The sequence below is a fragment of the Callospermophilus lateralis genome, chromosome 12, assembly GCF_048772815.1.
Source record: "Callospermophilus lateralis isolate mCalLat2 chromosome 12, mCalLat2.hap1, whole genome shotgun sequence".
Lineage (NCBI taxonomy): Eukaryota > Metazoa > Chordata > Mammalia > Rodentia > Sciuridae > Callospermophilus > Callospermophilus lateralis.
This window is the reverse complement of record NC_135316.1, coordinates 96,998,012-97,022,919: the sequence shown is the minus strand read 5'-3', so window position 1 is coordinate 97,022,919 and position 24,908 is coordinate 96,998,012. Positions and strand designations below refer to the sequence as shown.

The window sequence follows — 24,908 nt, the reverse complement described above, 5'->3', positions numbered from 1 at the left end:
CATAATGTCATGTCAGTGCACATGTTATAAAAGTATGTCCAACGGCTGGTGCTATGCTTAGAGCAGAAGGTGCATATATAAGTCAGACCCAGTCACTTGTGACTTCAACAAGCTCCCAGGTTCTATGGCCAGACAGCGACAAACAGATGTTTTTAGTTCAGTGCTATAAGCACTCTAACAGTGGCCACCACAGGCATGTCACATCTCTGTGTTGTGAAAGATTAGAAGGAAACCTGCGTGCACACTGAGTCTTGTGTGTTCTAAAGCAACAGAGTAGAGAAATCTAAATGTAGCATGTACAGGTGGTAGGGTGATCGCTTCCTTTTATAATGGATTTTTGCTCTCCAGAAGTCCTCTAAAAAAATCTTCCCTAGTGCATTAGGTGTATTAGTTCTTGATACCTTCTCCAGACCAAGTATTTGGATAAGTATGGGCCATGAGTAACAACTGCACTCATTATCTGATAGATGCAGTATATATCATGAAAGGCTACAGTGTCACTTCAACACTCATCTGCACCCAGCATCTCATGAAGCATTCTTAATGACCTATAGTAATTGCATATAGCATTTTACTAGGAGAAATCGGTTTGGGCAGAGTAGATAGTTACCCTCTATTTTATTAATATTCTTTAAAAAAACATTATTTTACTTTGACTCATAGTGGTTTCTCTAATATTTCATTGAAATGTCTAATGCTGCTTCTTATCTTGTTCTAAATGAAAGGCTGGAGGTCCATCCTCAGGGCTGGGCAGGGCCGGGTGCAGGGCGCTCCCTCTCTCCCCAGTGCTGACTTCCCACGTGTTTTTCACCCTTCCTTCCAGTCCTCGCTGTTGAGCGCCGTGCTGGGGGAGCTGCCCCCGAGTCAGGGGCTGGTGAATGTGCATGGAAGGATCGCCTATGTTTCTCAGCAGCCCTGGGTGTTTTCAGGAACTGTGAGGAGTAACATTTTATTTGGGAAGAAATATGAAAAAGAACGATATGAAAAAGTAATAAAGGCTTGTGCTTTAAAAAAGGTGAGTGACGACTTGAGCTGCAGCCCTTGAATTACCAGTACTCTTCTCGTTAGTGTGAACTACAAGATTTCGTGAAGTTTATTTTGACCAAGACTTTTGGATGTTATCTAATATTTTAAGCTACTCTGCTGGACAAACACATGCCCTCTCTCACAGCTCTACTGGCTTCATCCTGGTGTGATAGTGACATTCGCAGGAGCCATTTTGGGGGGAATTGGATTTCTTTTTTTTTAAGTTGGAAAATTCCAAATGTTGCAGAAGTGAGGAGAACTGCTTATTGAGCCTGCCTATTGCCCAGCTTCCAACATGGCCAGCTAGTGGCCAACCTTGTGTCATCTCCACCCCTGCCAGCACCTCCCCTCTCTTAGTTATCTCAAGCAGACCCTGGACTTCACATATGTCATCTGTAGATATTTTCATTATTTATATTTAAAAGATAAGACTCCTTTGGAAAAAAACATCAGAACATTATACCTAAAGAATGACAGAATTCCTTGATATGGTTGACTTTCTAGGCGGCGTGTACAGTTCTTTAATTATCTCACTAAGAAGCCTTGTTTACCTGCCTGGTTTGAATCCGACTCCAGTAAGAACTGCACCTCTCACTCTGTTGATGGACCTGTCTGACCATAGATTCCCTCTCCACTCACTTTCTTTCTTTTTTGAGTACTGGGAACAGAACTGAGGGGTTGCAGTGTACCACTGAGCTATATCCTCAGCCTTTTAAAATTTTTTTTCCATGTTAAGATAGGGTCTCACTAAGTTGGTTAGGGCCTAGCTACATTTTTGAGGCTGCCTTTGAACTTGTAACCCTCCTGTCTCAGCCTCCCAAGTTGCTGGGATTATAGGTATGCACCCTGCACTCATTCCACTTGTTTTTTTTTTACTTGTACTTTACTTTTTTGAAGTAAACAAAATGTTTCAAAATTTATTTTCAGTTCTGCATCATTTCCTCGTAAGAGATTATTTTCAGGATGATGTTGAGTTTCACACAAATGGCAAGATGAAAGGTTTTATTGAGCACTGGAAAATATTGATGAACATAGTTATCTGAATATAAGTTGGCAAAGGATAAAATGTATATTACTGATAAACACCGTGTTACCCTCTCTGGGTTAAAAATTGGTGACTAATGGTGCCAAAGGGCTCTCCGCGGGTTCTGTTCAGTATGGCCTGCACGTCCAGCTGCTCTTTTGTACTTTGAAGGAAAGGCCAGGCAGATTTTCACAGGGGGTGATATTGAAGGTACCTAGCCAGCTTTGTGAGGAAAGCATAATTTCGCTGGAATCCTGGCTTGAATATCATAGGTTGTATTGGTAAGCAGCATTTTACGATGGTGTGGACAGGGAAGTAATCATTTAATGAACTTTCAATTCCTTGTCCTGAGTTATAATTAAGGAGAGACTCTGTGTTTTCAAAAATGACATCAAGCAATGATGAACTGGATTTTTGTTTTTAATTAAAAAATTAATTTTGCAATACTAGGGTTGAAGCCTGGGCTGCTCTACAGCTGAGCTCCATCCCTAGGCTTTTCCATTTTTCATTTTGAGACAGGGTCTTGCTAAGCTGCCGAGGCTAGCCTCAAACTTGTGGTCTTCCTGCCTCAGCCTCCTAAATTGCTGGGATTATAAGCCTTAGATTTTTATTCAACAGTATTCAGACTGTATGAGCAAAGGAGGGGGAGCAAACGTAGAAGAGTGATCATAATGGATCCCATTTAACTGAGTCCACTCTGTCAGTCATCTCGCTCTAGTTCTTTGGATCACACCACAGATCCAGGTGCTGTCTTTGCCTGTCATAGACACGTGCGTGTACACAGGTACCTGAGTTTTCGGTCTTCAATGCTACTCTCCTTATTGGGCCATTGGGGTCTGGAGATACGGATACGGAGCGGCTCACCTGAACACTCGCAGATCAGGGTCAGGTGTAGCTGCCTGACTCCAGATTCCATTCTGACTGTGCCCTGCCGCCTCTCAATTATGCTGTTTATAAGACAGAACTATTTGAGAGACTGGGTGATTTATGAGTGTGAGCATGGAAAAAAAAGAATCTCAAGCCTTGCCTTCTTCCTTTAATCAGGTTCAATTCCTGATGCCTGTGTGGGGCTTCACACTCCCAGGTCCAGCCAGCCTGGACTTCTTCCTCCCCATGGTGGAACATCTGTGATGGCAAGTGGAACAAGGGGCCCCACAGCCACGTGGGAGGTCTGGACCAGTAACAGGGGCCGTGTCTGGGGTTTTGGTCTCCTAGGGGCTTCTGCATGGCACCCAGACTCCATTGTGAGTGGGGTCCCCTAGAGCTGGACTGCATAGCGTCCTTGAGGATGGTGACTTTTCATATGCTGTTTATGCACATGGATGGTGATCCTGCTCTGCTGAAGGGCACAATTTCCGTCCTCTGCATGAAGGCAGCTCAGGGTAAAGAAATAGAACCGAGCAGGAGTCCTGGCCCAGCCTTGTCCTTTGCTTGTTGTTACTTTGAAGACAGCATCCTGTTACCTTGTGGTGGCCTCTGGTGTCCGATGCAAAATGAGAACATTGGCTGAGATGTTTTGCAGTTTCTGAAGTGCCAGCGGGTGACCCTACTTAGTAGGACATCAGCAAGATCCTTAAGAAACCAGGGAACCACTTAATGCCTTGGGAGAGCCTCAGCCATTTCCTTGGTGAATCCTGTGTCAGGGGTGGCTGTGAGGGGGACACGGATGAGAGGACTGCTCTGGGATCAGGGTGGCCTGCAGTACGCAGACTGCGGTGTAGTGGAAGAGGCTTTGCCATGGGAGGGCAACTGTCCTGGGTAGCTCTGGGCATTTGCCTCAGTTTTGTTTCTTATTAATTGGAGGAGATATGGGTTGATCTTACGGTACCTGTGAAGTGCAAACATGTCAGGTTTTGGTAAGTGGTAGCTGTTGGCACGATTGTAGCCCTTTTATCAGTCAGTGATGAGTGAAATAAAGATTTCTTCTCAGAGTTTCCTCTCACCCTCTTTCCAAAAAGCCCTGGAGGGGGGGGGGGACAGAAAAAGGCCGGATCTCTCATTTGATATGTTGATAACAACTAAATGCTTTGTACTAGATCTAATTGAAGTAAATTTGGAAGTTCATGGAGATGAAAACATTTCCGAGATCAAATAATGAGATGAAGTGATAATTCCCATGTAGGAGCATCTCTCTGGCTGACTGATTATATATTCCAAGTGGCTTTGTGGAGAGTCACTGAACTTGACCCAGGAAGCAACCTCATCATCTTGTCACGGTGTTTAAAATCCCAGGCCCTGTGGTCAAACAGCTCTGTGAAGAGTCTCAGTTCTTCTTAACTGGGTGTGTGTTTGGCTAATTGTCTGAACCTTACAAGCCTCATCTTCTCCGTCTGTGAAATGGAGGTAGTAGAACTATCAACCTTATAAGGCTTGTGAGGGTGAAATGTGATCATCAGTTTAAAACACCAGATCCCTTAGCACAGGAGAGGCTTTATATTAATGTTAGCCCTTTGTTATATCCCAAATTTTGGGTAAAATCACCTAGAATGTAACATTGGGAATAAAGTATCTGACTGTGCGACTTCTATTATTTTAATTTGACATTTGTGTAGGGTCTTCATAGTGTACTTAAATAAAACCCAGCAATACAAGTATGGTTGCGGTACAATAATTAAGTGACATCTTTCTGCACATTATCCTTTTATCCTTGCGTATTTTTTAGAACTTTTAAGTAATATACATTCAAAGATGTGGGTGATAAATTCAAGTGTGATGTTTTTCCACATAGAACACCCCTCTGGGATACCCATAGGTTTATAGTTTTTTCCTCCTATTTTTCACATTCCTGTTAACTTGGACATTTTCTTTCCAGTTTGACCTGACAATTATGGAATAATTATTATGTCTTTTTTTTCTTCATCTCTCAATTGGTATAAACAGGTGGACTCCTGTGGCTTAGAATAATAAAATCAAATTAGAAATTTAATAAAATTTAATAATTAAATAAGAAATAACATAATAATTAAATAAGATGCTGAGTTGCAAGAGCTGCAAGAGGGGGATCCAAATATGGATGCTTGAGTTGATTGTGCAGTGTGAGAATGGGGAGAGAAGGCTCTGGGTTTTCTGTTGCTTTGGTATTGTTTGTATTCTAAATATATCTTTCAACAACCACTTGGGGCAACGTGAACTGAAACAGTAAAAATGCTCAGTTCAGAGATGAGCTGGAAAGTAGTCCAGCTCAGCTTTGAGTCTGTTGGGAACTCTACTGCTAGGTGTCATTGTGGACTGGGGGTGTGTCGGGGGGTGGGATTAGCTGAAAATAGTTTCTTTCTTTATTTTGATGATGTGCTGTGATTAGCATGATTTGCACTGTGACTGGGGTCCCACTGCTGGTTGGGTCAGGAATTATGTCTCCAGGCACCAAGTGCAATTTGCAGTGCATTCTTGTTCTTTTCCCCCCTGTGGAGGCTGTTCATCCTCATATTCTTTTGGGTTCTCACAGCCTCTTGGGAGTTGAGCAATTCCTGTTTCTCCAGGAAGAGAACCCAGGGAGTTCAAAGACTTCACTTTTCATGGGGAGCCCAATGTGCCATTTGCTTTCTCCTCAAATTGGTCCAAGTAGATACCAAGAAATGAGGATTGATCTCTAAAGGGCTGTTGCTATAGAGTCTGTGGTTGGTAATTGTGAAAGTTCGTCTGTACCCACATACTCTGCCTAAGCCAGGCCCTGTCTAGTGATGATTATAGTGACGATTAATTGAGTAGAGATTTCTAGATGGACTATTGTGTATTAGACCCGATAAATAATCAAATGTAATCGAATAGATCCCTAGATCTTCAAGTAGAACCTCCTTATCTTAGCTCTCTTTTTTCTCCTGGCTTGTGTGGAGCAGCGGTCTCAGTCCACCCGACCCGTCCAGTATCCCTCCAGTTCCTTTTCCTTTGGTTTTCCCTGCTGTTGTTTCCTGTGTAGATTTTGTCTGTTACTCTGTCATGATCCTCCAGTGTCACTGTGCAGGCGTGGGAAACCGCGCAGGTGGTGGGAACTAAGGCCGAGGTGAGCAGATGGCTCCTGAAGGCACCTGTCTGTTGCTGGGGAAAATAAGCCCCGTGGCTTTAGAGGCCACCCGCGTGCTGACAGCCTGCACAGCACTCTTCAGCCTGTGTTTGCAGACTTGTGTGTCCAGCAGCAGTGGGCACCCCAGTCTGGCCATACCTGAACTCTAGAGCTCTATCCTATCCACCTGCGTCCACTGTCTCCCAGCTCCGTCGATGGCGCCCTTGCTGTCCCCTTTCCTATGCTGAGAGCACTGTGGTCCTCTTTGCCTCGCAGCCCACTTGCATCCCATCACCACAACTTAAAGGCGCTGCCTTTGAAGTTGCCCAGAGTGTGGCCCCTTCTGTCCATTCCCTGGGGCCCACCATGAACATTTCTCACCTTGTGGCTGCAGCCCCCATCTTGTGTCATGCTTATGCCCTGCCCTATCAACAGCTTCCACAAAGAGACAGCAGTGGTTCCAACAATTCAGATCATTTTGTTCTTATTTCAGTGACAGTAGAACCACTGCACCTCTGGTCTCTTCTGCCTCATCTCCCAGTACTGCTCCCTCTGCCCAGAACTGCTGGACAGCAGTTGCTATCCTTTGAATACTTTGCACATGCATCTGCCCTGGGGCCTTTGCCCTTGCTCCTTCTTCTTTGTGGTACGCTCTTTGTCCATGTCTGTGCTGGCCCATCTTGCCCTCTGACTCAGCTTTGGTTGGAGCCATTGCTGGACACCCTGTAGAAGTTGGACTTCTGGAATTCTATATATCACCATGTACATTCATGTTAATTTTTTATGTCAAGTCTTCCCGCAAAGAAACTACAAGGACTTTGCTTCCGTCCCTGCTGAAGTCACTGTCCCCAGAACAATGTCTGGCCTATTGCTGGTGCTCAGTACCTACCCAGTAAAATAGTTGAGTGCATAAAACACTCTGGAAAACTACAGCATTAAAATGCCCCAAAAGTTTTCCTGAAAGGTTCCAGTTTCCAGTCTAGTCCCTGTGAATAGATCCACTGCTGCTGATCAGATATGCTTGTGTTTCTGAGGAACTGCAAAGTCTAGGATGGTGACAGGAGAGCAGTGTTGAGTCTTTTCAACCTTTTCCTGTATTTCTTCACGCAGGACTTACAGCTTTTGGAGGACGGGGACTTGACTGTGATCGGAGATCGCGGAACCACACTGAGCGGAGGGCAGAAGGCGCGGGTGAACCTTGCAAGGTGAATGTCCTTCTCCATTCTTCAGCTTCCGGTGGGAGGACACGCAGAACCTGCTCGCCAAGGCTTGGTTCCGGGGGAAGCACTGGCTTTGGATTATTTCAGTGGCAGTTGGTGGAATGGGATGGGCCCAGGAGGGAGCTGGTGAGCGGGAGCGGCCTGCCTGACTCCTTTTCCCGTCTTCTAGAGCAGTCTATCAGGACGCCGACATCTACCTCCTGGACGACCCGCTCAGCGCCGTGGACGCAGAAGTCAGCAAGCACCTGTTCCAGCTGTGAGTCTGCTTGGTCTTACTACCTCTGCATCAGGGGGCCCTTTCCAGGAGGCACAGGAGAGGCCTTTAGCTTTGTGCCCCTCTGTCCCTCTCGCCTGCCTCACGGAAGATCCGTTTCAGAGAAAAGTTTGCACTTGTATAAGGTCGAGGTAGGAAATTGCAGGAGCTGCCCGCCAGTTGAAGTGAGAGGAGCCCATGTCCCAGGGAGTTATGGAATGAGGGGCTTGGGGGGATTCAGACCCCCAGAAGAAAAAGGATGACGGGCAGGTTTGATATTGAAGGACAGGACTCGGCCAACTGGTGCCGGCTGTCGGTTCTCTTCCTCCCTAGTCTGTTCATGGCACCTGAGGGTGCGGTTTTCAGTACAGTGCAGGGCTTTTGTGGAGAGACCTTGTTGGTTTATGCTATTTTCACCTGTAGGTTTAGAAATAGTTACTAGTCCAGAATTCAGGAACGGTTTGCTCCATAGCAGTGTATGGCTGCAGGAGTTTGATGCCGCTTCACGGAGCCTCAACACAACGAACGCTGCAGACTCTCAGTAGTGAAGGGTCAGCTGACATGTGCAGCTGGGCCTCTGCAGTCCAGTGCTCCTCCTTGCTTGTGTGTGGTTTTTCTGCAGTTTGTCTTCTTTTGTTCTTGCTTAGCCACTGAGCCAGTGCGGTAGAAGACTGGAGGCTTCTCTCTCTCTGTGTAACCTATGCAGACAGACACACCCTGTGTATTCTGGACTGGTCTTTTCAAAGCTTGTGGACTTGGTCCTGCTAAAAGAGTATCTGATCCCCCCCCAACTTTCTGCTTGTCATTCACCTTGCTAAGGCCAGTGAGCCCCTTCACCCATGCTGGTGAGGGGAGCCCTCTGGGCATGCTGAGATAAATTCTCTGACAGATGTTACAGCATGACACAGCTTAGTTTGCCAAGGAGGGGGGACAGTAAGCCACAAAGAAGTTAATGACCCATAGTGGGCAGAGTATGGGAGACACAAGTTTTGATAACTCTATCTTTCATTAAGAGCCTTTGTCACTTGTGCGATTCTTGTCCACTCAAGTTCCTCATCACTCGAAGAGCAACTCCCGGTGGGACCCTGCGGTAGAGTCCCTCGGGAGGAGAGAGGAAGGCATTCTAATTGCCGAGTGTCAGTGTGCATATTGCAAGAGCTCCCCCAAGTTTTCCTGAGAACACGAAGGTGTTTATAAAGTCCTCTCGCACCTTTAGGGTTTAATGACTTTGGATATACACTTGATAGAAGCAAGCTTGTTAAAATTGTTGTTTGCTAATCAGAACCACATTCTTTGGGGAAACTTAGAGCAGGGAGCACGAATGCAATTTAGGAAATCACTCAGCAGCAACTGGAGAATGTTCTCAACGAGTTAGAAAATTGGATTGAACAATATGCTATGAAAGATGGCGGTTGTGTTGAAGCTTAGAAATGTGAAGTGTTTTGTATTAAAAATGAATGAATTACACTTCTGTTTGCCATTAACAGTTTTACTTCAATCATGAATATACATCCAAGGTATTAAGGTTTGTGAGTTTTACAACTATATGTTGTAAATACAAGAGAATTTTCACGTGCAGAAGGTCAGGGGCCCTTGGGTTAGCTGATGCCCGTCGGATCTGTTGCTAGGTATAAATCTGGTCTGTGAGTGTGTGAAGGTTCCCCGGAGCCAACCTGCTGACCTTCCCCTCCCCCAGATATTCTTATGGCTCAGGTGTTACTTCCTCATAGACAAGTCTTTCCTGACCACTCCCTCTAAAATAGCAACCTTCACCATGCTCACATCATGACCCAGTAATGCATATTCTGTTTGGTGACTCCTCTGTATGGTGCAAGGTGTTGCTGTTTGACCAGTGGGTGTGTGACACTACGTAGCTGCTCAGCCAATGTGGGTTGATGGAAAGAATCAAAGCAGTGACTCTGTCTTTCCTATTTGTGTTGCCTGCACATAGTATGGGTCAAAACCTTAACAGTTCTTGTATAGAACAATAGTCCTTGTATAGACTCGTTGCTGAACCAATCAGTATTTTTATGGCATGGCGAGGCGCAGTGGCGCACACCTGCAACTCAGGCTGAGACTGGAGGATCTTGACCCCAGGAGTTCAGAGGCAGCATGGGCAACATAGCAAGATTTTTATCTCTTTCATCTCTTTGAAATTTTAACTCTTAGCAGTTCACAAAGTATTTTTCTGGAGGTTTTGAAAAACTCCTAATTTTGGAAAACTTTAAAGTCATCAATAATAATATTATTTTAATTATTTACATTAGCTTTTCTGTGATGGAATATGTTAGAAAGAAAACATTTTGAAGCCTTGGACTTGAGACTCTGGGACACAGCAACACATCGTTTTTGATTTTGTTAACATCTCCCTACAGATATTTATATAAAGGGATGTTTGGCTGGTAGTTTTGCGTTAAGGAGAAACAGTTCTATGGAAAGCTTGAATATCACACAGGAAGAAAGGTTTAGTGGGTTGAGAAGCTTAGGTATGAAATAAGAAAAAGTAAGATATTTGAAAGTATGAAGTAATAATTTTTGTGTATAGTTTGAGATCTTGGTTCTATCATGGACCCCATCCCCAAATCATCTTTTATTTACAGTTTTGTCAATCCCGAATTAAAAGCCCAGGGCTGGTTGGTTGGAGAAGGGTTAGCAGGTGGAGATAACATTTATTGAGCACAGTTTTGTTCCAGGCCTTTCCCAGGGATTGGTGTTTTAATTTCTCAGAACATGCCTATGAGTTGACGTTAGTCTTGTTGTGAGATAGGAAGAAACTGAGGTTCTAAGAGGTCAAGTGGCCCACCCAGCATTGTCAGGCTGGTGAGAGGGAGCAGAGATCTGAGGAGCTCAGATTTGGTGCTCTCCAGCACATGGTGGTGTAGTCCACGTTCCCGATGTTTGCTTTGTTCAAGGACCTGGAACCCACAGTATCTGTCCCCAGCCTTGCCTGTGGTCCCCGGGTCCCACTCTGTTTACCTGAAGCATAGGACTGGTTTTGAGCTTCCAGGGTCTGCAGTTAAAATGTGGGGGCACTTTTTAGGGTTATTTGAGCCATTAGATGATTTCTACTGTGATTTAGACCATTCAAATTTTGTTCTTTCACTTTCATATTCAGTCCCAATAAAAGAAAATTGGCTTCTGCCACGAGGCTGGGAGCGTTGGGACTGACTATGGCCTCAGTTCAGTCATTTTTCTATCTAGGGTCTAGAATATGCACTCTGGCAAGGCTTACTGAAAATCTAAGACTTCTTCTGTTTTGGTTAGTCTCATACATCATCACTTAGGAAACAGTCTAAGGAAAAGAGCCACATATTTATTAAATGACATCAGCCTATTTCTTCCTCATTTCTGCATAGCAATACAATAATAAGAGTATTTTAGTTAAGTCAAGTTTTTAGAATCTTGGTATCGTTCTGTTGTTTTTTAACATGAAATATGTTAACAGTTAAACTGAGTTTTTTTAAAAAAATTAATAGCTGTTTAGAATTTCCTAGCAGCTTAAGCTCAGATGTGCTGCTAGTGAGTTTGAGTGCCCAGGTGGCTCCCTTGAATTATATTTGCATTTGTATTTAGTTTATATTTACATCTGTACTTAAGCTATGCATCTTTGACTGCACTGTTATCATTGTTTCATTTTGGCTTGAAATGATTTTATTTTTTCCATTTGGAACACCCTCAATGTGGATTTTCATATATTGTACGTTTTACATTTATAGGTGTATTTGTCAAACCTTGCACGAGAAGATCACAATTTTAGTGACTCATCAGTTGCAGTACCTAAAAGCCGCAAGCCATATTCTGATATTGAAAGACGTAAGTAATTTCTAGAGATCTGGACTTGCTATACTCTCGTGTGTGCACAGAGGCGTCTTCAGCAGGTCACCCTCCTTGGGCTTCATTGGAAACTCCCTCTTTTTTCTCAATTTCAAGTCCTTTTCTTAGAGCCGCATCCGTATCTTTGAAGATAAATTCAAAGGCTTTATAGAAATGTCACTGTTACATCTTAAATCAATTATCCTAAAGTACATTAAAATTGCTACCTTACATTTATCAAAATACAATGGTTCTAGTGAAATTGTTAATGATAATAATGGTGCTGTTTCTTTATAAGGTTTTGTCTCCTTTTCTGTGACTATTATTTTGAATAAAGGAGGTTATTTGGAAATCACAGATATTAAGACACCTTTGCACCCATTTGGTTGTCACCCACAGTTTCCGTCAAGAGCAGCCTGCATTCATAGCAACTCGCAGGCAGATGACTGGGCTCTCCACCTGCATCTCCCACCTTCCTGGCACAGCGCTTGCTAGTCTTAGTGCACAGGTGCTTCCAAGTGCCCAGTTTATGTGGATCCTGTGTGGTGATGTGAAAGGCAAAACCCCTGCCGTGGTGGGACTTCCGTCCTTCCTGGGGAGGGTTTGGTGGCTGGGATAGAGCACTGGGTATTGCCTACAGACTGGTACAGAAGAAGGAGGTCATCTGGCATGCGTGGGAGGCCCCATGCTATAGGACATGGCCCAGAGCGTTGGACAGTAGCCTGGAATTGGCATGGAGCTATTGTGTGGTCCAGAGCAGAGGAAGGACGTGGTCAGATTCATGTTTTTTTTTTTTTTTTTTTTTTTGTAAAAAGAACCCTCTTGGCACTGGAGGGGCTATAGCAGAAGCAGTTAGAAGTCTTTGTAATTCAGAAGTGTATCAGTTTGCTAGGACTGTCAGCACAAGTACCACAAATGGGTGGTTTAAAATAGCAGGAAATTATGGTCTCCATTCTGGTCTCAGATTCTGGTCTCAGATCCTGCGAGTCTGAAGTCAGGGTATGAGTGGGAACATTCTCTCTCTGAAGGCTCTACGGGAGAACCCTTCCTGCCTCTTCTACCTTGGGGTCTTTTGCTGGCAGTTCTTGGCACTCTTTGGTTTGTAGCTGGGGTACTTCAGTCTGCCTCTCTTGTTATGTGGCATGCTTTGTGTGTGTCTGGGTTTCTTCTAAGGACATTTGTCATATTGGACTTAGGACACACCCTACTCTAGATGACCTCATTTTAACTTGATTACACTTGCAAAGAAACTGTCCTATCAGAAACAGTCCCCTTCAAAAATGTTTTAATACTTTTTGTCTGTATTAGCTTTGCATTTCGACAACAAAATGCATGAGGAAGCTAATTGTAAAGAGAAACAAGTTATTTAGTGTACAGTTTTTAAGGTGAAAGGGCTGGGTGCCTGCATTGGCTCAGTTCTGGCAAAGGCCTTTCTAGCTGTAGTAACCTCATGGAGGAGGTGTGGGTGGGGAAGAGCTTACGTGGCCAAACAGGAAGACGGAGAGAGACTCAGGTCCCATAGCCCCTCCTGAGGGCTTATCTTCATGACCAAAGGGCCTCCCAAAGGTTTCTTCCCGAGAGTACTATTCTGAGGACCAAGTCTTTAAACACGTGAGGCAGTGGGAAACACTGTTAAACCGTAAGTGAACCATAGCACCCTCCCACGGTAAAATTATAGGAATATCACAGTGAATATTAGCCACGGTTCACAAAATCTGTGTGCATCATTCTCAAAAACAGAAAAATTTCACATTATTGCAATAAGCAGGATATATAATGATAGCAGAGTTCTTGCAAAAGTCTTTAAGTGCCTCCTTGATGCTCAATGTGCCTAATAAAGCACAGTGAGGAACCTGTCAGTCAAAGCTCTGTCAAATGAATCCCCCCACCCCCAGGAGGATTATAAAAATGCAGAGTAGCTACCTCGGCAGGAGCAGTTCTGTGTGTCAGTTCTTTCCTCTTCCTCCAGGAATAGGGAGCTTGGATTCCTCAAACTTGAAAACAATTAATTTCATGTGCACAGGGCTGAAACTAGTATGGTAAAATCCAAATGCAAGTAATACGATGAGCTCAGAGTCAGTGGGGGTTGGATTAGCCTTGTCACCCGTCCTCAGATGGGGACTGCTTCTGGGGTCCTACTTCCTGCTGGTTTTGAGGATACCTCCCAGTTCTAGTCCACTGTAGGGTACCTTGGATGGGCTGGGGTCCATTCCGACTGTTGGTCTGGCCCCTTTCTAACAGCAGAGGGGATGGCTGCCTACTTCAGCTTCTGAATTCTCAGTACTGGTCTTCTCAGGAGAATTGTCCTCTTTATACCAGTAGTCGTCTCTTTGTGTCTCATTGACACTGAGTAAAAAAGGGGTAATTTCATTGAACAAGGTTGTGGATTTTACTTCTGAAGTGGGCCAAGACACAGTGTATAGGGAATAATTTTTAAATTCTCCTGTTATCTGTCTGTTACAAACAACCCAAAGGTGTGTGGAAGTTTCCTCAGCGGACCACCTGGGGTGGTATCTAAGGACTGAAGTAGCTGGTGGGCTTCTGGCCACATTTCCCCACCTGACCTGTCCTTAAATCCAGGGCTATTCTCCTTCGATTTGTTTTGTATCCCAGGATTTTGTCTAATATTTTATTTGTGGCTCTGAATAAATCAAATCAGTCTCATTTCATGGGGTGAAAAAACCGTAGAGATGTCTGCACATTATTTTCCTTAAGTTTGTAAGGGGGAGCTGTGAGATGAAGTGTCACATGGTATGTTGATTTTTTAGTTGGAATTTTCTTCAATTTGGGGGGCAGATTTAGACTATGAGGATGCAGTTCATGGGGTCAATGTCCAGGGCTAGTTTGTACATCTTGTCCCAGTAGGGACAGGTAGCCAGCTGTCTCATTGAGTGATTTCTGCCTCCCTGTCAATCAAGTGTCTTTCCTGGAATCCCTTTTCCTATTCTCTGTTCTGCACAAGGCTTATCTCATTTTCCATGTTCTCTTAAAAGACTGTACTGACCACCCCCCCCCCATCAATATCTATATTTTTTTGCTTATTAAATGCTGGAAGTATTTATGTCAATGCCCTCCATTCTTAATGTACAACCACATAATTAAAAAAAAAATATATAGGGACTGGGGATGTGGCTAAAGCGGTAGCGCACTCGCCTGGCATGCGTGCAGCCCGGGTTCGATCCTCAGCACCACATACAAACAAAGATGCTGTGTCTGCCAAAAACTAAAAAAAATAAATTTTAAAATTCTCTCTCTCTCTCTTCCTAAAAAAAAAAAAAAAATATATATATATATATATATATATATATATATCCATCCCCCAGCACCTAACATAGGATTTAGCAGCAAATAGAATTCTTAGGTATGTGTCAAATTAAATTATGCCAGATTTGTCAAGCAGGATTCCAGACCTCAGTACATTCCTAGTTTAAGACCAGTTAATCTTTGATGAGGATTTGATTGGATTAGATTAATATTATCCTATGCAAATGTATTTCTGTGAAATTCTTTATTTTAGGGTGAAATGGTGCAGAAGGGAACTTACACTGAATTTCTGAAATCTGGAGTCGACTTTGCTTCTCTTTTAAAGAAGGAAAATGAGGAAGCCGAACAGTCAACAGTTCCAGGGACTCCTACGCTGAGGAATCGCACCTTCTCCGAGTCCTCGGTTTGGTCTCAACAGTCTTCTAGACCATCTTTGAAAGATGGTGTTGCAGAGGGCCAAGATGTGAGTTCGTCTCTCGTTACATGTCCTAGTTCTCTTGGCTCCTAGGGGCCTTGTAAATTTTTGGTCTACTGTGCGCATAGCATCTTCTTTTGTCCCACAGTAGATTCTGTGGTTCCAAGGTCTTATTCAGCAGAGTTGGTAGAATTAAAACAGACCAAAGGAGAGCAAGCCTGGTTGGGGGGCTTTCCTTTGGTTTTGGGCTGGAGAACCTCCTAGGTATCAGTAGGTGGATATGCTGCTAGACATTCCAGAGGGATATGTGGCCGACATTGACCTCAGAATTCTTGACTTTATTATAGGTCACCCCTACTTGCTCTGGTGGTTCCTGGCTCCCCTTTTACATCCACAGGCTTGATTTGAAGAACCCCTTAGGCTGTTTCTGCCATGGTCTGTGTTAAATCAATTACCTGTGTTGAATCAATTACTTTTTCTAATTGCATGTGACTGATGGGATTCCTTTTCCCTGTTTTCCCATGGTTCGTGTTAGGCCAGAAATTGTGTATGCAAACACCTAAGAATGTCCAGCATGTGAGATAGACCCTTTAAAGTTAGTTCCTATATTTTCATTGTATTCTTTAAGCCACATCTTAGTCATCTTTGAATGTCCAGTGGCCAGCTATGAGCCAAGTACATCCTTAGCTCATGTGAATGTATAATGTATTTTTAAGTCCTTCAGGTAGAAATGCACTAAAGCTCCCTTAAAAATAGTTATCCCTTGGTATTGGGAGGAGATCATTTCTGGAACTGCTGAAGATATCAGAACCTGGGGATGTTCAACTCATTTATATAAAATGGCATAGTATTTGCATATAACTTATGCACATCATCCTGAATACTTTAAATACTTCTAGATTCCTCATAATACCTAATACAGTATCGATGCTGTGTCAGTAGTAGTTATGCTATATTTCTTAGGGAATAACAACAAGGGAAAGCATGTATATGTTCAGTACAGGTGCAGTATTTTCCCCCCAGGCATTTTTAATTTGTTGTTGTGGAACCCATGGTTGCAGAGGTCCAACTGAATATTACAGGTATTCTTTTGTTATCCAGACCCTCACTGTCCAAATCTAGGAGCCTGGATGATTCTGACAAGCAGCTTGAGATAACATGCTATTCCTTCTATCCAAACTCTCATTGCCCAAACTCTTTGAACTCAGTTACTGTATTGGGCTAACATTTTGAGCCTCTGCTTTATTTGTGGTTATTGTTGGTGCTGGGGATTGAATCCAATGCTACTCTATTTCCATGGTTGATTGACACAAATAATCTAGAGTGGCCATTATTTCCACATTATTAACTTTTGATTTTGGTACAAGTTTTTCAACATTTACACTCGAACTTGGGTATGTCGGGCATGTGTTGAAAATCATGTTACGCTTCAAGCAAAGCCCCGCCATTCTCTTATTTCTGAGAGACTCCTAGAAGTGGGATGACTAGATCCAGGGTGAATGCCTTTATAGATTGGCTAGCCATTCGCCCACCCTTCTCTATGGAAGATGTACCGTTTTGGACTCCCCCAGCAGCATGTGCCTATTTTCCCACCCCTCTGCCAGCAGGGGGCACTGTCAACTTCTGAACCGTTCAGGTGTGCTAGCTTGTGCACTACTTTGTCTCTTAATTGCCCCTTTTCCTTCATAGACAGAGAACGCACAGGCAGTGCAACCAGAGGAAAGCCGTTCTGAGGGAAAGGTTGGCTTTAAGGCCTATAAGAATTACTTCACAGCTGGGGCATCCTGGTTTATCATCATCTTCCTCATTCTGCTGAACATGGCAGCTCAGGTATGGAACGGCCGTTGTTTCAGCCCTCAGAGTGATCTCCACGGATCTACGTTTGCACTGTGATTGCTGCTCCTTGTAGTTCCCTTGGGGTTTGCATAGAAGTGCTGCCTTTGGGGAACAGTAGGAGTGGTGCTAACTGGGGTTGTGTCCATTACAAAGGGCTTCTAGAGGAAAAGAGCATCTTCTAAGGATTCTAAGATGACATGTGCATTGGCTTGACCTGCTGTTGTCTAGGAAGTAGGGCTCGCTCGGCACAGACCTGGGCCAGAGGAACCATCTCTGTCCTTTGGAACCTTTCTTTAGATTATGCTTTGTGGGGATTTAAAGTTTCGAGTTGGTAAGTCATGCCAATGCTGGGTTTTTATTTTTTTCTTCTCTAGGTTTCTTATGTCCTTCAGGACTGGTGGCTTTCCTACTGGTGAGTTATTTCTGGTCTCATGTGAAGGGCTACAAAATCAATACCAAGTCTCACTCTCCAGGGAGAGGTGGAGTTTGTTGAGCCTTCTCTCCTAATCCTCGCATAGTTACCTGAAGAAAAATTAAAGTTCTTGCTGGTGGAGTGTGACCCATAATGGTCTCTACCCACGTCTGATTCTCAGCAGCATGTTGAGAACTAAGTCATGATTCAAATTGAATTTTTATAAGGTGGATATACAAGGCACTGTGTGAGATAGGGATCGTTTTCTAGCATAAAACATTCCTTCCAAATTGAGGTCCATTTTTTGATGTTTATCTAATTTCCACCTATGGCTTAATATTTCCTTTTCTCCCCTGTTCCATAGGGCAAATGAACAAAGTATGCTGAATGTCACTGTCAATGGGGAAGGAAATATAACCGAGAAGCTAGATCTTAACTGGTACTTAGGAATTTATGCAGGTAAAGTTTAATCATTTGGTCTATTATATGAGAGCCGGAGATGCTTACAATGAGCCACTGTGGGTAACTAGGGCTTCTAGGAGTAATTCAGTAGTGTCTTAACAGATTAGGAGGCTGAGTCGCATTTACTCTCTGAATTAATTAGAATAATTATTTTTAAAATCTACTAGAAGAAAGAGGCTGAATGAAGACTCTTAATTTGCTCTGTACTGGATTTTGAAAGTTAAACTAGGATTGAGCATTCAGAAAATCAGCCACTGGAAATATGTGGCTATTGTCTATTCTAATAGGTTGCTTTAGCTAAATCTTATATCATTATATGGATGGGCTAGGGGATTAGAAACGGATCCCCACCCTGTGGTTCGGATTGTTCCAATTCTGTCTGAATAAACCCTGGCTTTTATTGAACTTGGAGGAAATCCTCTGGCAGCAAGGACCCCCAAATAAAAGCATTATTCCCTCACAGGTATGCAAAGCTTCCTCCACAGTACTGCTCATCTCTCGGGCTTCACTAATTACTTAAGAGGGAAGCTAAGCAGGGAGAGACCCAGTGTCTGGGAATTAGGGATCCTTCTCTTTCTTACCTCGCGATCACAATGTTATCGCGTCCCCGACTGTGTGATTAATTTAACATTTGGCTTGCCAGACTAATATTAACGCCTTGCGCTGTTTTCACAAGAGTGCTTAGAATATATGTAGCCTTGCATGCTTTTTAAAGGAAATCCTCATCTAAAATTTTAAACATTTCTGCAGAAAATGCTTGTACAAGCTTTCCTCAGAGTTGAGTTTATCTCTGTAAGAAGCTGCTCCCTGAAATTTGGTACTCATTTTGTTGATCTCTTGCTAAGAAATCTAAAGCCATTAGCTGTTTACCATCTGAATCGGTGGGGGCTGGGAGACCTGGAGGAGAAAAGAGACTGGTTCCGTTATTTATTCAAGTAGGGTGTGGGGCAAGGCAAATAAATGCCTGGTGGTGAAGTTTGGACATTTGCTCAGCTTTTGGTGGTTCAATAATGTGAGGTGTCGTTAGAAGGGAAAATATTTATTACAGAAGTTATCTCCACTGTATGTGGTAGCATTGTGCATTAAGCAGGGGAATAGGGCTTGATGCTCAGGCGCAGTGTTTACCTAGCATTCCTGAGGCCTTGGGTTTGAAACCCAGCAGGGCAAAGCAAAGCAGGTGGAGGGAGGTATTAGGAAAACTCTTTATGCGACTACAGGCATACTGAATCTTCATGCATGTCTTATTGTTAATGTTCATTTACAAATATTTTGTATTTATATGAAACACTGGGGGATTAGCTGCTTATTTAATTATTTTTTGTTAAAATATAATTTCTATTTTCTTGCAATTCAGTTACTTAAGAGTTTTTCCATGTGCAACTTAATGTGGTATTTTCAAATTTTTTAAAGCTACTTGGGCATTTTCTACAAGGAAAATGTAAATCATTTCTCCTGTTCCCTGTTAATATCACATGTTGGTATCAAAACATACCATAACATTAGACTATGAGATGTGTGGTAGAGAGTACTATTTGGGATATGGAGAAGGCAAGGTTGCTTACTTTTTAAGATTATTTTTCTTAATTCTGAGTTTCTAACAGAACTTGTAATTGAATTAGATAAGCCTAGAATGAAATTATAGTTTGCACTTCTCTTTTTCCTCATGTAGTTTCCATTCAATAAGAAGAAAATGAACCCCTTCAATTCTTTTTTGTCAGTGCATCTTGTAAATACATTATATTTTTGTAAAATCCAGATGCTTTTTGGAATGAATTACATACTATCCTTATAGATCACCTGATCTTCTTTAGCATTATGGAAGAAAATGCAAGGGTCCTGTGTTCTCTGAGTGATGTTTCTTTATTTCAGGTTTAACTGTATCCACCGTCCTTTTTGGCATTGCAAGATCTCTGTTGGTATTCTACGTCCTCGTTAATTCTTCGCAAACTTTGCACAACAAAATGTTTGAGTCAATCCTGAAAGCTCCGGTATTGTTCTTTGATAGAAATCCAATTGGTAAGTCAGACACCACATCGCTCAGTGAATATGTCCTGTTAACACATTGATGATCTGGTGACATTTCAGTCTCTGAAAGTGGAGGCAATCCTGGAAGAAAATCACTGTGCCTGTTGATTCGTTTTCAGCTTTACTGATATTTTTCTCCCACCACAGAAAATAATATCAGGAGCATACAGTGTTTTATTTTAAGTTGTATGTGTGTGGAACAATGAATGAATGTTTACTTTGCAGAATGTTTTAGGAATAAGTTTGTCATGTGGCATACGTGCAAATGTGTTTAAATGGAGTTGGACAGTTGCTAAAACATTGACTGTTGACACGCCTTGGCCCCAGCCCCCCTTGGAGAAGATTGTCTCTGAAGGAACACTCTGAATGCGAGACTGGTGCTTGCCTCTTCCTCAGGAGGCTTGTCCATTTCTGGAACCCCTGAGCTCTGTGGACTCTGACGATGAGGTTTACCCAAAGTAGTAATGAGTTAACTAAAACCCAAGATTGCTGGATGTGGTGGTACACTCCTGTAATCCCAGCAGCTAGGGAGGCTAAGGCAGAAGGATCATCAGTTCAAAGCCAGCCTCAGCAAGGCCTTAAGCAATTTAGGGAGACCCTATCTCAAAATAAAAAATAAAAAAGGCCTTGGGATGTGGCTCAGTACTTAAGTGCCCTTGGGTTTGATTCCCAGTAGTAAAAGAAAAACAAAAACACCCCAAGATTGGTAAAATGTAAACAGCCCTCAGTCAAAGCTTTTAATTCTGTATGTTAAAAAACAAAAAAACTTCCTTCCCTTTGTTAGATGTTGCTGTTGCCGTCACCTGTGACTATTTGTGGTTTTGAAATCACTTTGGTTGCACAATGGGGATTTGTGGTACCTGCCGTGGAGATCCTCAGTAGTTAGTTTTTCCACATTAGCGTACCTGGTAGTTTCCAAGTGGTAAATGTCTCTGCCCTGTGACCCTGCCATGCTCCGACCCGGGTGCCTTGCTCTGAAGTAGCCTCCTTGATCCAGGTTTCTGGGTAGTCGTGGCCATATATGCCCACACTGGCTAGTTGGGTGCACTTGTGGTGAGGCCCACAATGGCTTTGTTTATGCAGATGACAGTTGCCAGGGAGTAGGTCTGGAGGGAGCACAGGAGAAGCTTTCGCATGGCCATTGACAGCTGAGTGACTAAGAGCAAATCACATAGTTCCTGTTGTACAGAAAATCTCAAAGCAGGGTGTAGTGGGTGAAAGTATGGCCCCTGGAGCCAGCTGTCTGGGTTCAATCTTGGTACTAGTTTCCAATCATAATAGCTGGTTATAGTTACATTGATACTCACAAGCTAGTTACTTAATCTCTCTGCATCTCTTGTGTTCCCATCTGTGAAATTGGGATAGTATTCGTACCAACTTTACTGAAGTCCTGTGAGAATTCAGCAGGCTAATCCATCCCCAGTGCTTCAAGCCAAACCTCACCCCATGGTGGCCGGTGAATGCTGGCAGCAGTGACGGTGTCCTGGACTTCAGGTTCCTTTCCTGTGGGATGGAGATGCCAGTTCCTGCCCTTTCTGTTTATGCCGTATTGTAAGGACGAAATAAGACCGTTCTGGAAAGCATCTTGTGTAGATTTATTCAGACAATATTGTTTAATCCAGGCACTGTGTGAAGTGCAAAGAATTGTGAACTGCAGAGGCCACACAAATAACATGGTGCGGTTGTGGCTGTCATTAGAAAGTGACTGGCGGCTTCTGGACGGTAGGCCCTTAAGGGTGCTCCACATTCCCACTTAACTTGAGAACTGCAGACTTAGAGCCTTCAGGGCCACCTCCTGTCATTTTCATGGGCCTCTGAATACACCTGACTGCAGTTAAGGAGGCCCTTCATGTTCAAGACCCAAAGACTTCTCCTCATGATGATTTCTTCATTAATCAGGGATTTGGGGCCCAGCTGACCAGCTGAGTGACTGAATTTTGGAGGTCACCAATCTTACAATAGCAGCTCATGAGCATTCATCTTCTCCACCCCCATACCTATGAGCAGGATTTTATGCCTTCAGTGAAATAGGAGCCCAGATAAATACTCTGAAGACACGTCTGGTTTGCCCAAAATGTTTGGATGTCATATATTATTTACTTTTCAAGTAGTGGATTTAAAACAAAAATTTAAAGACTTGTTTAGAATTAAAATTTTTATTTAGATAATTTTTTTGCACTTTTTACAATGGTGAAAGATATACCACAGCTATCGATTATGTCCCATAGTTTATGTTGCCTATATATGAACTGTAATGGTTATCTAACAATATACTAAAATAATTGCTCTGTAAGGTAGCAAGGCAGGCATGCCCTCTTTCTTGAGTGCTATTCAATGTATATGCTAAATGTACAGACTCCTTCCCCCAAACCCACCCATAATGTCATGCCAACTGAATTACAGGAGTGTGTTTTCTGAGAAGGTGAGGAAGGAAGCATACTTTTTTTTTGTAGGTTTGGTTCTGGGGATCAAACCCAGGACCCTGGGCATGCAAGGCAAGCACTCTACCAACTGAGCTATATCCTCAGCCCAGAAGCATACCTTTTTACTTCTTGATATTTAGTTCTTTAGAGCATGCTCAGTAAGAGTCTCGTATGAGCTCAGCGCAGCAAGGACTTCTACCAGCAGGTAATGTTCAGTAAGTTAGACAGAGGAGGGAGACTGGGGAAGAAACTCTCCATCCTGGGGTTGCTACATCCCAGCATGCACCTGAGGTCTGGCCAGAGTCTCCTTTGATTTCCATCTGTACTTTCCACCCAGGGACCCTGCTCTGGCAGGTACAAGTGTCTTCTTCATTGGTTCATGAGCGCTCCAGCCTGGATGTGCTATTTCTCTTAGCACACTTCCTCCCCAGACCCTCATCCCTGTTGCTAATCATCAGGGGACTCAAAACTTTATATTTAGAAATAGTGACTGCCAGGCCAACATCCCAAGTTCACTTACTTGGGTTTATGGGGAAGAGCAAGGCAAACCTGGACGCACATGTTTCTTCTCTATCATGAAGTTCTGACCACACTTCCTCATTCCAGATGGTCGGCTACCAACCAGGTCACCCCTCAACAGAGGTTCAAAACTCTCTGTTTTGAACCCAGGCATGGGTGCATGATGATTTATCAGGTCCTAATTTGTGTAATATGATTCCTTACTGTCTTACTCATCTTTGATAACTTGATAAATCTTAAGCCATTGGGGTAAAATTTGAACCAAAGCAGTGTATGACCTTCAAATGGTCAGAGCCAGATTTTTTCCCTCCACTTCTCTTCTGTTTCCTATCTTCCTTCTCACTCATCTCAATTTTTATCCGCTCTTCCTGGATGTATCTTGGCAATGGAATCATGTCTGTTAAAGACCCTCACATTTTCTGCTGTGCCCAGGCTTCCTCTACATTTCGATGGTGACTTGAATTGAATAGTGCATTTGCAGATGTCATCTGCCACCTCTGCCTCTCCCCCCTTGAAATTTGTCTTCAGTCCTAGCCCCAGTCCATTTTCATCAGATTTTACTAACCGGGTCACGCCAATCAAACAGTAAGTCATTCAGAAATTAAGAGCCAGATTCTCTTTTAAATGTAAATCAGGTTTTCCTTGCTGGGACAGAATCTATGCAGCTTTTGACATCTGGCACAAGAGGGCAGCATGATCTGCAGGATTTCAGATAGAGCGTGTAAAAGCAGACATGGCAAAACGCGGTTTGATTTTAAAGCTATCTTGGAAATTCCGTTTTTTGTAGCTTAGGTCTTTGGTACCTTGATATGTGTTGATAGGGAATTTTAAAAGTATCTTCAGTTTATATTTGGAACATTAAAACTGCAATAAAGAAATATTCTCAACATTGTTCAGAGATACCTACCATTTCAAACGAAGGATGCAGATTCCCTAATTAACACTCTCTGGAGTTGAAATTGGAATAGGCAGCCACTGATTTCTCATCTGGATATATTTGAATTCCTAAAGGGTACATACTAGTGCTCACACAACCTGCTTCTTTCTTCTTCTGAAACATAAGTTTAGGGAGAAAATCGAACAGTTTTTTGAGTTTTCCTTGAGTTACCTGAAACGTTTCCTTCTGACGGGCCTCTCCAATCTCTCCCTTATTTTGGAAACCAGATGAGTGGCTAACTGTCCTTTCCTCACTATGGTGACATAGTGTGTGGCTGAGTGCATCGACTCTAGTAGATTCCAGATAAATATTTATTTGCTTTCAATTTGTTATTTTGGCTTTAGGAAACTGAGCTACTGATGTTGGTAGATGTATTAGTTTATTCTCTCAGGGAAGTACAAACTTAGTCCTGGATTACAGCCGGTGTGTTCATCACACAGTGGATTTTTCTACAGTGTTGTGTGTGTGTGTTCCCTTATGCATTTTACAGGGTTAAAAAATATATTTTTTTCTTTATGGATGAAGTTAAAACTAAAACCTTAGAAAAAGAAACACGGTGACAGCTCTGCTGGTTTTTTAATCTTCTGGTGGAAGGTGCTTGTGGTCACTGAGGTGTGGGGCATGAACCGGACTCTGGATTTGAAGACCCTCTTCTATCCTCCCTAATCAAAAATCTAGAGTTGCGTCATTGTTTAAGATTTCCAGCTTGATCAACTGGGAAGTGAGACTCCACAAACATACCAGATGTCCTGAATGAGGATGTGTGTTTTAGAGGGGCTGGGGCAGGAGGGTGGAAGCCATGGGAACTGTGGCTGTTTCCCCAATCTGGAAGGGGACCCCTCACTTCTACTGAAGGCTGCTGGATTGCTCGTGGAAAAGAGAAGAGTGAACCGAAAGGAACAGGACGAGCTTTTTGTACTATCAGAAGGGCTGTGTTGCTGTACTGCTTATAAAATCAATTGTCAACCTAGGGCTTCCTTGCCAGGAGGAAAAAAAAGAATCATCAATAGGGAAGGGACATAATTGCGGGGATGCCTGTCTGTCTGTTTATTCAGTTCAAATGACCACTGAGTTAGTGCTAAATGCATATTTTAACACGTATAATATTTCAGCACTGTCAAAATTACCCTGACAATAACAGGCCTGTTAAATTATAGCTCTATAAGTTCGGAGGGAAAATGGCAGTGCTTAGCATGCGTTAATCTGTGCCTGTTCACACAAGCGCGGCTGCGGAGCAGGTAGCGTGTTTAAACAAGAAATACTGGTCTTAAAACCTCTG

The 24,908-nt window shown here is 43.1% G+C and overlaps 1 protein-coding gene across 1 annotated transcript in view; it reads left to right on the top strand.

Annotated features, from left to right (window-relative positions):
• Positions 1-24,908, top strand: part of Abcc4 (ATP binding cassette subfamily C member 4 (PEL blood group)) — a 223,790-nt gene that overhangs the window by 87,778 nt on the left and 111,104 nt on the right. The window contains exons 11-19 of the mRNA XM_076871929.1: positions 824-1,015; positions 7,161-7,255; positions 7,440-7,526; positions 11,240-11,336; positions 14,854-15,063; positions 16,705-16,845; positions 17,226-17,263; positions 17,628-17,722; positions 19,595-19,741. Coding sequence (XP_076728044.1) covers positions 824-1,015; positions 7,161-7,255; positions 7,440-7,526; positions 11,240-11,336; positions 14,854-15,063; positions 16,705-16,845; positions 17,226-17,263; positions 17,628-17,722; positions 19,595-19,741 — 1,102 coding nt within the window. The remainder of the gene's footprint in view (positions 1-823; positions 1,016-7,160; positions 7,256-7,439; positions 7,527-11,239; positions 11,337-14,853; positions 15,064-16,704; positions 16,846-17,225; positions 17,264-17,627; positions 17,723-19,594; positions 19,742-24,908) is intronic.